Source organism: Brassica rapa, unplaced genomic scaffold (assembly GCF_000309985.2).
Source record: "Brassica rapa cultivar Chiifu-401-42 unplaced genomic scaffold, CAAS_Brap_v3.01 Scaffold0957, whole genome shotgun sequence".
Classification (NCBI taxonomy): Eukaryota; Viridiplantae; Streptophyta; class Magnoliopsida; order Brassicales; family Brassicaceae; genus Brassica; species Brassica rapa.
The window spans coordinates 75,581-88,425 of NW_022610893.1; the positions used below are offsets into that span (position 1 = coordinate 75,581).

At 40.2% G+C, this 12,845-nt stretch overlaps 1 protein-coding gene across 1 annotated transcript in view; it reads left to right on the plus strand.

Moving 5' to 3' along the window:
- Positions 1-6,436: 6,436 nt before the first annotated feature.
- LOC117131451 overlaps positions 6,437-12,845 on the plus strand; it is a gene marked incomplete at its 5' end in the record, with an annotated part of 28,044 nt that continues 21,635 nt past the window's right edge. The window contains 6 exons of the mRNA XM_033283582.1: positions 6,437-7,338; positions 7,438-8,128; positions 10,319-10,837; positions 10,928-11,407; positions 11,996-12,362; positions 12,420-12,601. Of these exons, the coding sequence (XP_033139473.1) occupies positions 6,437-7,338; positions 7,438-8,128; positions 10,319-10,837; positions 10,928-11,407; positions 11,996-12,362; positions 12,420-12,601 (3,141 nt within the window). The remainder of the gene's footprint in view (positions 7,339-7,437; positions 8,129-10,318; positions 10,838-10,927; positions 11,408-11,995; positions 12,363-12,419; positions 12,602-12,845) is intronic.

Sequence of the window (12,845 nt, forward strand, 5' to 3'; positions counted from 1 at the left end):
AGCAGATTAAAGAAATGTATGAATCTGATCCTGACTTTCAAGAAGCTTATAAATCATGTGCTAAGTATGCTTCTGGACATTATTTTAGGCATGATGGATTCTTATTCTATGACAATCGTTTATGTGTGCCTAATTGCTCTTTGAGAGATCTATTTGTCAGGGAATCCCATGGAGGAAGCTTGATGGGTCATTTTGGTATAGCAAAAACCCTTAAAGTTTTGCAGGATCACTTCTATTGGCCGCATATGAAAAGAGATGTGGAGAGAATCTGTGGAAGGTGCACAACTTGCAAGCTTGCAAAGTCTAAAGTTCAACCTCACGGTTTGTATACTCCTTTGCCTATTCCTACTCATCCTTGGAATGATATATCTATGGATTTTGTTATGGGTTTGCCTAGAACTAGGACTGGAAAGGATTCTATCTTTGTGGTTGTTGATAGATTCTCTAAAATGGCACATTTCATAGCTTGCAATAAGACTGATGATGCATTACATGTAGCAAATTTGTTCTTTAAAGAAGTGGTACGTTTGCATGGAATGCCTAGGACTATAGTTTCAGATAGAGATACTAAATTCCTTAGCTACTTTTGGAAAACATTGTGGTCTAAACTAGGAACTAAGCTATTGGTCAGACTGAAGTAGTTAATAGAACCTTAGGTACTCTCCTGCGTGCATTCATCAAAAAGAACTTGAAATCATGGGAAGATTACTTACCTCATTGTGAATTTGCATACAATCATGCTATGCATTCTGCTTCTAAGTTTTCTCCGTTTGAAATTGTTTATGGGTTCAATCCCATCTCACCTTTGGATCTAATACCTTTACCTGAGTGTGAAAGGGTTAGTATGGATGGGAAAAAGAAAGCTGAGATGGTTCAGCAGATTCATGAGCAAGCTAAGCGCAATCTAGAAGAGAAAACTAAGCAATACGCCAAACAAGCCAACAAGGGAAGGCGTGAGATGATCTTTGAAGTTGGAGATCAAGTATGGGTTCACTTGAGGAAAGAAAGGTTTCCAAAAGAGAGGAAGTCTAAGCTAATGCCGAGGATTGATGGCCCTTTTGAAGTCACCAAGAGGATCAATGACAATGCCTACAAACTTGATCTGCAAGGTAAGTACGACATAAGTGATAGCTTCAATGTTACTGACTTGATCCCTTTTGTTGCAGATGAGCCAGATTTGAGGTCAAATCCTTTTCAAGAGGGAGGGGATGATGTGATCATGGACCAACTATCTAATGGAGATGATGAGGATCTGGATAAGCCGACTGATGGAGATGATCTAGCCTTGCCTAAAGGACCTATGACTCGATCAAGATCAAGGAAGCTCACGCAAGTTATTGGAGGATTGGTTAAGAGGTCATGGAAGCAAGAGGAATGTCTTGGTAGAAGCTTGATCAACCAAGACACACTTATCACCATTCAAGCAACTTCACCATCAAGCTGATCATCAACTAAGCAAGCAATCTATGTGTGCTCTTTTTCCCTATCTTTGGTTTTGTCCCAATGGGTTTTCCAAAGATAGGTTTTTAACGAGGCCATAGATTTGCTTCTCAAAACCCTTAGATGATGATCTCGATCCAACCTCATCCCGGATCAACCTTATGTTATATTATGTCTTTCATTTCATGTTTTCAAACTTGTCTTTTGTTTCTATTTCCAAGAGAGCGTGTGCTTTTACTCTCTTGATAGTTTTCGAGAAGCTTGGAGTCTGTTCCAACTTCTCTTATATAAGTGTGCTTTGAACCCCTTATGAATATCAATTATCTTTTTATCAAAACCTTTCTTTGTTCTCTCTACTGCTTGTCCGCGAGTTGTTGAGTGTTCTTGTTGGTGTGTAGTATCCAGCAACCCAAGAGTGTCTATCTCGGTGTGTCATATCCGATCTAGTCACTTAGGAGTATCAAGGAGCCTTTCCGCAGCCTCTTGTGTCACCAATCGATCCACAACCTTGTAGAGCTTGAGTCTTTGATTCGTTCTAGCAAGGATCTATCCCATACTATCCAGAGAAGCAATCTAGGGACGTATTATTCTCACAAAGTGATTCATCCTGGTTTGATTGGAACGACGAAGAAGCTGTGCTATTCCCAAACTAGGAAACTGGAATCACCTGATTTGAAAGTGGGATAACATCTTCATGCCAACTCCTATGAGATTTATTCAACTTCCTGGTGATTCTCCACCACTTTATGTATCCAAATCAAGCTTCTCACAAAGTGATTCATTCTGGTTTGATTTGAACGACAGAGAAGCTGTCCTATTCCCAAACTGGGAAACTGGAATCACCTGATTTGAAAGTGGGATAACTTCTTTTCGCCAACTCCTATGAGATTTATTCAACTTCCTGGTGATTCTCCACCACTTTATGTATCCAAATAAGCTTCTCACAAAGTGATTCATCCTGGTTTGATTTGAAAGACGATGAAGCTGTGCTATTCCCAAACTGGGAAACTGGAATCACCTGATTTGAAAGTGGGATAACTTCTTCACGCCAACTCCTATGTGATTTATTCCAACTTCCTGGTGATTCTCCACCACTTTATGTATCCAAATCAAGCTTCTCACAAAGTGATTCATCCTGGTTTGATTGGAACGACGAAGAAGCTGTGCTATTCCCAAACTAGGAAACTGGAATCACCTGATTTGAAAGTGGGATAACTTCTTTTCGCCAACTCCTATGAGATTTATTCAACTTCCTGGTGATTCTCCACCACTTTATGTATCCAAATAAGCTTCTCACCAAGTGATTCATCCTGGTTTGATTTGAACGACGATGAAGCTGTGCTATTCCCAAACTGGGAAACTGGAATCACCTGATTTGAAAGTGGGATAACTTCTTCACGCCAACTCCTATGTGATTTATTCAACTTCCTGGTGATTCTCCACCACTTTATGTATCCAAATCAAGCTTCTCACAAAGTGATTCATCCTGGTTTGATTGGAACGACGAAGAAGCTGTGCTATTCCCAAACTGGGAAACTGGAATCACCTGATTTGATAGTGGGATAACTTCTTTTCGCCAACTCCTATGAGATTTATTCAACTTCTGGTGATTCTCCACCACTTTATGTATCCAAATAAAGCTTCTCACAAAGTGATTCATCCTGGTTTGATTTGAACGACGATGAAGCTGTGCTATTCCCAAACTGGGAAACTGGAATCACCTGATTTGAAAGTGGGATAACTTCTTCACGCCAACTCCTATGTGATTTATTCAACTTCCTGGTGATTCTCCACCACTTTATGTATCCAAATCAAGCTTCTCACAAAGTGATTCATCCTGGTTTGATTGGAACGACGAAGAAGCTGTGCTATTCTCAAATTGGGAAACTGGAATCACCTTATTTGAAAGTGGGATAACTTCTTTTCGCCAACTCCTATGAGATTTATTCAACTTCCTGGTGATTTTCCACCACTTTATGTATCCAAATCAAGCTTCTCACAAAGTGATTCATCCTGGTTTGATTTGAACGACGATGAAGCTGTGCTATTCCCAAACTGGGAAACTGGAATCACCTGATTTGTAAGTGGGATAACTTCTTTTCGCCAACTCCTATGAGATTTATTCAACTTCCTGGTGATTTTCCACCACTTTATGTATCCAAATCAAGCTTCTCACAAAGTGATTCATCCTGGTTTGATTTGAACGACGATGAAGCTGTGCTATTCCCAAACTGGGAAACTGGAATCACCTGATTTGTAAGTGGGATAACTTCTTCTTGCCAACTCCTATGAGATTTATTCAACTTCCTGGGTATTCTTCACCACTTTATGTATCCAAATCAAGCTTCTCACAAAGTGATTCATCCTGGTTTGAATGGAACGACGAAGAAGCTGTGCTATTCCTAAACTGGGAAACTGGAATCACCTGATTTGAAAGTGGGATAACTTCTTCATCCCAACTCCTATGAGATTTATTCAACTTCCTGGTGATTCTACACCACTTTATTGTTAAGAAGAGGTCAGTATATGAGAAGCTAAGGAGATGAGGAAAGGATGATCTAAGGGAGAGTGAAGGCAAGCTGAAGTAAGCATCCGTACAAGGCCGTACATGAGCCGTACAAGGCCGTACAGGTTGAGAGAGTAACTCGGCCAAAGGTGAAACAAAGTTACCTAAGTAACTTTGTGAGATGAGAAGGAGTCTTGCCTTGCTACCAAAGACATCAAGACCATTGAATGGGAAGAAGGGGAGCGCATGACAGCCTGTCTAAGGCTGGGAAAAGCTAAAGCAACCTTATCCTTAAGAGGAGAGCTAATTGGAGCATTTGAATTAAAGCAAAAGCTTATCCTTTGTAATAGTGGCTTATTCTAAACCCTAGTCGCCTAAGCTGTCTCTCTATATATTGTGAACTCTTCTCATTAATGAAAGTTAGACAGTTCTGATTATCTTTGCCTCCATGGCTTATTCTTAGTCTCGATCTCTTATCTTACTCTCTACACTCAGTTCTTCTCTAATCTCTCTTAAACACTCAGATTCTTCATTACTCTAAAAGTCATATGGTATCAGAGCCAGGTTCGTGAGAATCTGAGTTCTTGTTGAGGTTTGTATCAAGACAAAGGATAGAAGCTAGGAGCTGGGCGTTGAAGATTCAAGCTTCAAGTCTTCTCCGGTTGTGTCTTTGGTCTTGTTGGTGTGATTACTACTCTCAGTCCAAGATTTAGCAAGCTGTTTACGTCTAGCTGCTTCAAGATGGATAGTGATGTGATCATGGACCAACTATCTAATGGAGATGATGAGGATCTGGATAAGCCGACTGATGGAGATGATCTAGCCTTGCCTAAAGGACCTATGACTCGATCAAGATCAAGGAAGCTCACGCAAGTTATTGGAGGATTGGTTAAGAGGTCATGGAAGCAAGAGGAATGTCTTGGTAGAAGCTTGATCAACCAAGACACACTTATCACCATTCAAGCAACTTCACCATCAAGCTGATCATCAACTAAGCAAGCAATCTATGTGTGCTCTTTTTCCCTATCTTTGGTTTTGTCCCAATGGGTTTTCCAAAGATAGGTTTTTAACGAGGCCATAGATTTGCTTCTCAAAACCCTTAGATGATGATCTCGATCCAACCTTATCCCGGATCAACCTTATGTTATATTATGTCTTTCATTTCATGTTTTCAAACTTGTCTTTTGTTTCTATTCCAAGAGAGCGTGTGCTTTTACTCTCTTGATAGTTTTCGAGAAGCTTGGAGTCTGTTCCAACTTCTCTTATATAAGTGTGCTTTGAACCCCATTATCAATAATCAATTATCTTTTTATCAAAACCTTTCTTTGTTCTCTCTACTGCTTGTCCGCGAGTTGTTGAGTGTTCTTGTTGGTGTGTAGTATCCAGCAACCCAAGAGTGTCTATCTCGGTGTGTCATATCCGATCTAGTCACTTAGGAGTATCAAGGAGCCTTTCCGCAGCCTCTTGTGTCACCAATCGATCCACAACCTTGTAGAGCTTGAGTCTTTGATTCGTTCTAGCAAGGATCTATCCCATACTATCCAGAGAAGCAATCTAGGGACGTATTATGTGGTATCAGAGCATCTCTGGTTAGGGAAGTACTCGTTTCTCTTTTGTTTCGATTTAACCTGTTCATCTTCTTGATCAGTTTTTAGATCGATCCGTTTTGTTTCAACTGATCTGTTCTTTGTTTCGCAATATCCATTGATTGATCTGTGATCCGTGGTCGTTTGAGTGTGTGATCTAATCATTTTGTGTCGATCTAATTGTTAAAAGTTTGAAATTGATAGATCTAGGTTTCGCTTTTTTAGATCCGATTGTTATCGATTCATATTCTAGATTTGATCTTTTGTTTGAATCTAATTGATCGTGTGATCTGTTTAAATCACCTATAACAACTAGATCTACTTGTGTGTCGTCGAAATCTGATTAACAAACCTACCCTGATCGCGTTTCTATTGTGATTTTCAAGTTGTCGATTTGAATCCTCCTTTGCTTGATAATCAAGTCTTCTTTTACCGCCAGTATTTTTCAGTTTAAAATCTCTTAATCATCTACTGATTACGATCAGTTTATTGGAACTATTTACTGGTTGAGTGTTGTTTTTGATTCTAGGTACCAATGGGGAAAGAATCAGAAGAAGAAGCCGAGCTAGTAAGAAAGAACAAGATGCTGAGAGATCAAATGACCGAGCAAATGAATCAGACCATGATCTCTACTATGGCTGATATGCTTAAGGCTAGCATGAAGGAATTACGTGAGGAGATGAGACAAGAGTTGAGGCAAGCTACTGGCCAGGTACATAGCAATGAGTCTAGAAGGAACCGGCCTACTCCAGTACGGCAAGAGCATGCGGGTTCACAAGAGACCGACAACTACTACTCGCACAATAGAACTGAGCACAACCCAACTGAGCGCAGTAGTTCTTCTTCTGAACTGAGCAGAGGAAGATCAAGGCGTGAACATGATGGAAGGGGGTCACGCAAAGACAAGCTTTCAGGACTTAAGCTTAAGATTCCACCCTTCCATGGCAAGGTGGATCCAGATGCCTACTTGGAATGGGAAAAGAAGATCGAGCTTGTCTTCAATTGCCAACACTACTCCAATGCCCAAAGGATCAAGATTGCAGCAACTGAATTCTATGATTATGCGTTGAGTTGGTGGGATCAACTTGTAACTACTAGACGGCTTAACCAAGAGAATCCGGTTGATTCATGGCACGAGATGAAGTCACTCATGCGCAAACGGTTTGTTCCAAGTCACTATCACCGCGACCTACATCAAAAGCTGCGAAGACTTACCCAAGGAACACGAACTGTTGAAGAATACTATCAAGACATGGAGTTGCTGATGTTGAGAGCTAGTATCTTGGAGGATAGAGAAGCCACTATGGCAAGGTTTCTTGGAGGGCTTAACCGTGAGATACAAGACAATGTGGAGATGCAACACTATGTGGAAATAGAAGAGATGTTGCACAAAGCTATTCTAGTGGAGCAGCAGCTCAAGAGGAAGGGTAACTCACGCAGCTATGGATCGTCTAAGTTCCACCACTCTAAAGAAGAGAAAACATCCTATCTGAAGGATAGCAAGCCTCAGCAGAAAGAAGAGACTAAGCCGAGCAGCATATACAGCAAAGACAAAGGCAAAGCTGAAATTACTAGTTCAAGAACTAGAGATGTTAAGTGCTTCAAATGTCAAGGGCGTGGGCATTATGCTAATGAATGCACCAACAAAAAGATTATGATTCTTCTTGAGAATGGAGAGTATGAATCAGAGGAAGAGAAGTTTGGTTCTGATCATGAGGAGTCTGAAGAAGAAAGTGAAGTAGAACCCGTGAAAGGAAGATTGTTGGTGACAAGAAGGCTCTTGAACGTACAAGCCAAGAATGGAGAGTTTGAGCAGCGAGAGAATCTATTCTACACAAGGTGTATGGTTCAGGGAAAGGTGTGCAGTCTCATTATTGATGGAGGAAGTTGTGTCAATGTAGCTAGTGAGACTATGGTGAAGAAATTGGGTTTGAAGATTCAGAAACACCCAAGACCCTACAGATTGCAGTGGCTCAATGAAGAGGGCGAGATGAAAGTGTCTACTCAAGTACTGGTTCCTATAGCCATTGGTAGATATGAAGATGAAGTCTTGTGTGATGTGTTGCCAATGGAAGCCAGTCATATACTCCTTGGAAGACCCTGGCAGTATGATAGACGTGTGAATCATGATGGCTTCACCAACAAACATTCTTTTGAATTCAACGGAAAGAAGACTGTGCTGGTGCCTTTATCTCCTAAAGAGGTTCATGAAGATCAAATCCAACTTCAGAAAAAGAAAGCGAAAGAGATTGATCTCAAACCTGATCATGACAAGCATCACAGCCTCTATGCCAAACAGGGAGATATCAAAAGAATTCTCTACTCACAAAATTCTATTATCTTGTTTAGGTTTAAAGGGACTCTTCTAACAGTTACTGATCACACACCGGATCATCCGAGTGAACTAGTTTCTCTTTTACAGGAGTATGCAGATGTGTTTCCAGAAGATAGCCCCATTGGATTGCCTCCAGTGCGTGGGATTGAGCACCAAATAGACTTTGTACCTGGTTCTACACTGCCCAACCGTCCAGCATACAGGACCAATCCAGTTGAAACCAAAGAACTGCAGAAACAAGTAGAGGAGCTGATGGAGAAGGGTCATATCCGAGAAAGTTTGAGTCCTTGTGCAGTTCCAGTGCTCCTTGTGCCAAAGAAAGATGGGAGCTGGCGCATGTGTGTTGATTGTAGAGCAATCAACAACATAACAGTGAAGTATCGCCACCCTATTCCTAGATTAGATGATATGCTTGATGAATTGCATGGTTCTTGCATCTTTTCTAAGATAGACTTGAAAAGTGGATATCATCAGATTAGGATGAAAGAAGGAGATGAGTGGAAAACTGCATTTAAAACTAAACATGGCTTGTATGAATGGTTAGTTATGCCATTTGGATTAACCAATGCGCCTAGTACATTCATGAGATTGATGAATCATATTCTTAGGTCTTTCATAGGCATCTTTGTTGTTGTGTACTTTGATGATATCTTAGTTTACAGCAAATGCTTAGAAGATCATATAGAACATCTTAGGGCTGTTTTGGATGTTTTGAGAAAAGAAAAGCTCTATGCCAATCTAAAGAAGTGCACTTTTTGCACAGATAACTTGGTCTAATCTAGTGTGTCATATCTAGAGGCGATCATTATAGGGTAGTATCAAGAGACTTTCCGCCTCTCTTGTGTCACCTTTCGATCCACATCCCTTGATCGTTTGTTGCTTTCGGGCTCATTCGGTGCAAGGCTTATCCCTTACCAATTTCAGAGTGTATTCCTTGGGAGGTTTTTATCATTTGGTATCAGAGCCACTCTGAAAGCGGTATTCACTTCTGTTATTCACCATTCTCATCTATCCATCTTCTAAAAAAAAAAAGAAAAAAAAAAGTTTTGTTATTTATGTTCTACAAATCTGCTGGATCTTTTGGGAATTGTGTATTCAAGTTTTTCTTTCTTCGGAGAGCAAGATTTGAGGACAAATCTTTTTGAAGAGGAGGAGTATGATGTGATCATGGGCTGATATATGAATCTACGGACATGAAAGACATTCAGAAATTGATCCATGATGTTAGGTAGCATGTCCAGCCCATTTTTATCATGTTACAAGCCCAAGAAGATTCAAAATCAAGTGGTTTCTTTGCTGTCCAAAGAGAGTGACGAAAATTAGGTGGTTAATTGCATGGAAAGCTTCTCTCTCCTACATGCAAAGAATGCTTGTTTCAAGAACACTCTCTCTCCTCCATGCACTAGTTTTATCATTTCCAATGTAATAACTATCTAGCTTTGTGAGCAAGTTTAGTCTCTTATAAATAAGTTGTAATCTCCAATGAAATAAAATAAGCTTTGAGTGATTATTTTTGGAACCTTGAGAGTGATTCTCAAACTTGTTTTCGATCATGGTGTGTCATATCCATTGGTAAAAACTTTTATGATTGTTGGTGTGTAATATCCTTCAGTCTAACTTGGTCTAATCTAGTGTGTCATATCTAGAGGCGATCATTATAGGGTAGTATCAAGAGACTTTCCGCCTCTCTTGTGTCACCTTTCGATCCACATCCCTTGATCGTTTGTTGCTTTCGGGCTCATTCGGTGCAAGGCTTATCCCTTACCAATTTCAGAGTGTATTCCTTGGGAGGTTTTTATCATTTGGTATCAGAGCCACTCTGAAAGCGGTATTCACTTCTGTTATTCACCATTCTCATCTATCCATCTTCTAAAAAAAAAAGAAAAAAAAAAGTTTTGTTATTTATGTTTTACAAATCTGCTGGATCTTTTGGGAATTGTGTATTCAAGTTTTTCTTTCTTCGGAGAGCAAGATTTGAGGACAAATCTTTTTGAAGAGGAGGAGTATGATGTGATCATGGGCTGATATATGAATCTACGGACATGAAAGACATTCAGAAATTGATCCATGATGTTAGGTAGCATGTCCAGCCCATTTTTATCATGTTACAAGCCCAAGAAGATTCAAAATCAAGTGGTTTCTTTGCTGTCCAAAGAGAGTGACGAAAATTAGGTGGTTAATTGCATGGAAAGCTTCTCTCTCCTACATGCAAAGAATGCTTGTTTCAAGAACACTCTCTCTCCTCCATGCACTAGTTTTATCATTTCCAATGTAATAACTATCTAGCTTTGTCCAGCATACAGGACCAATCCAGTTGAAACCAAAGAACTGCAGAAACAAGTAGAGGAGCTGATGGAGAAGGGTCATATCCGAGAAAGTTTGAGTCCTTGTGCAGTTCCAGTGCTCCTTGTGCCAAAGAAAGATGGGAGCTGGCGCATGTGTGTTGATTGTAGAGCAATCAACAACATAACAGTGAAGTATCGCCACCCTATTCCTAGATTAGATGATATGCTTGATGAATTGCATGGTTCTTGCATCTTTTCTAAGATAGACTTGAAAAGTGGATATCATCAGATTAGGATGAAAGAAGGAGATGAGTGGAAAACTGCATTTAAAACTAAACATGGCTTGTATGAATGGTTAGTTATGCCATTTGGATTAACCAATGCGCCTAGTACATTCATGAGATTGATGAATCATATTCTTAGGTCTTTCATAGGCATCTTTGTTGTTGTGTACTTTGATGATATCTTAGTTTACAGCAAATGCTTAGAAGATCATATAGAACATCTTAGGGCTGTTTTGGATGTTTTGAGAAAAGAAAAGCTCTATGCCAATCTAAAGAAGTGCACTTTTTGCACAGATAACTTGGTCTTTCTAGGTTTTGTTGTAAGTGCAGATGGTGTAAAAGTGGATCAGGAAAAGATCAAAGCAATACAAGAGTGGCCGAGTCCAACTACAGTGGGAGAAGTAAGGAGTTTTCATGGACTGGCAGGTTTCTATAGGCGTTTTGTGAAGGATTTCAGCACTCTAGCAGCTCCCCTAACTGAGATAATCAAGAAGGATGTAGGATTCAAGTGGGGAGAAGCTCAGGAAGCCGCATTCCAACTCCTTAAAGAGAAGCTTACTCAATCTCCTCTACTCATACTTCCTGATTTTTCTAAAACATTTGAAATAGAATGTGATGCCTCAGGAATTGGAATTGGTGCTGTGTTGATGCAGGATAAAAGACCTATTGCTTACTTCAGTGAGAAACTCAGTGGAGCTACTCTCAACTATGCCACTTATGACAAAGAACTCTACGCCTTGGTGAGAGCTCTACAGACTTGGCAGCATTATCTCTGGCCAAAGGAGTTTGTCATTCACACCGACCATGAGTCTCTCAAGTATCTTAAAGGACAAAGTAAGCTCAGCAAGAGACATGCTAGATGGGTAGAATTCATTGAAACCTTCCCGTATGTGATCAAATACAAACAAGGTAAGGAGAATATAGTTGCTGATGCACTATCCCGAAGGGAATCCCATGGAGGAAGCTTGATGGGTCATTTTGGTATAGCAAAAACCCTTAAAGTTTTGCAGGATCACTTCTATTGGCCGCATATGAAAAGAGATGTGGAGAGAATCTGTGGAAGGTGCACAACTTGCAAGCTTGCAAAGTCTAAAGTTCAACCTCACGGTTTGTATACTCCTTTGCCTATTCCTACTCATCCTTGGAATGATATATCTATGGATTTTGTTATGGGTTTGCCTAGAACTAGGACTGGAAAGGATTCTATCTTTGTGGTTGTTGATAGATTCTCTAAAATGGCACATTTCATAGCTTGCAATAAGACTGATGATGCATTACATGTAGCAAATTTGTTCTTTAAAGAAGTGGTACGTTTGCATGGAATGCCTAGGACTATAGTTTCAGATAGAGATACTAAATTCCTTAGCTACTTTTGGAAAACATTGTGGTCTAAACTAGGAACTAAGCTATTGTTTTCTACTACTTGTCATCCACAAACTGATGGGCAGACTGAAGTAGTTAATAGAACCTTAGGTACTCTCCTGCGTGCATTCATCAAAAAGAACTTGAAATCATGGGAAGATTACTTACCTCATTGTGAATTTGCATACAATCATGCTATGCATTCTGCTTCTAAGTTTTCTCCGTTTGAAATTGTTTATGGGTTCAATCCCATCTCACCTTTGGATCTAATACCTTTACCTGAGTGTGAAAGGGTTAGTATGGATGGGAAAAAGAAAGCTGAGATGGTTCAGCAGATTCATGAGCAAGCTAAGCGCAATCTAGAAGAGAAAACTAAGCAATACGCCAAACAAGCCAACAAGGGAAGGCGTGAGATGATCTTTGAAGTTGGAGATCAAGTATGGGTTCACTTGAGGAAAGAAAGGTTTCCAAAAGAGAGGAAGTCTAAGCTAATGCCGAGGATTGATGGCCCTTTTGAAGTCACCAAGAGGATCAATGACAATGCCTACAAACTTGATCTGCAAGGTAAGTACGACATAAGTGATAGCTTCAATGTTACTGACTTGATCCCTTTTGTTGCAGATGAGCCAGATTTGAGGTCAAATCCTTTTCAAGAGGGAGGGGATGATGTGATCATGGACCAACTATCTAGTGGAGATGATGAGGATCTGGATAAGCCGACTGATGGAGATGATCTAGCCTTGCCTAAAGGACCTATGACTCGATCAAGATCAAGGAAGCTCACGCAAGTTATTGGAGGATTGGTTAAGAGGTCATGGAAGCAAGAGGAATGTCTTGGTAGAAGCTTGATCAACCAAGACACACTTATCACCATTCAAGCAACTTCACCATCAAGCTGATCATCAACTAAGCAAGCAATCTATGTGTGCTCTTTTTCCCTATCTTTGGTTTTGTCCCAATGGGTTTTCCAAAGATAGGTTTTTAACGAGGCCATAGATTTGCTTCTCAAAACCCTTAGATGATGATCTCGATCCAACCTTATCCCGG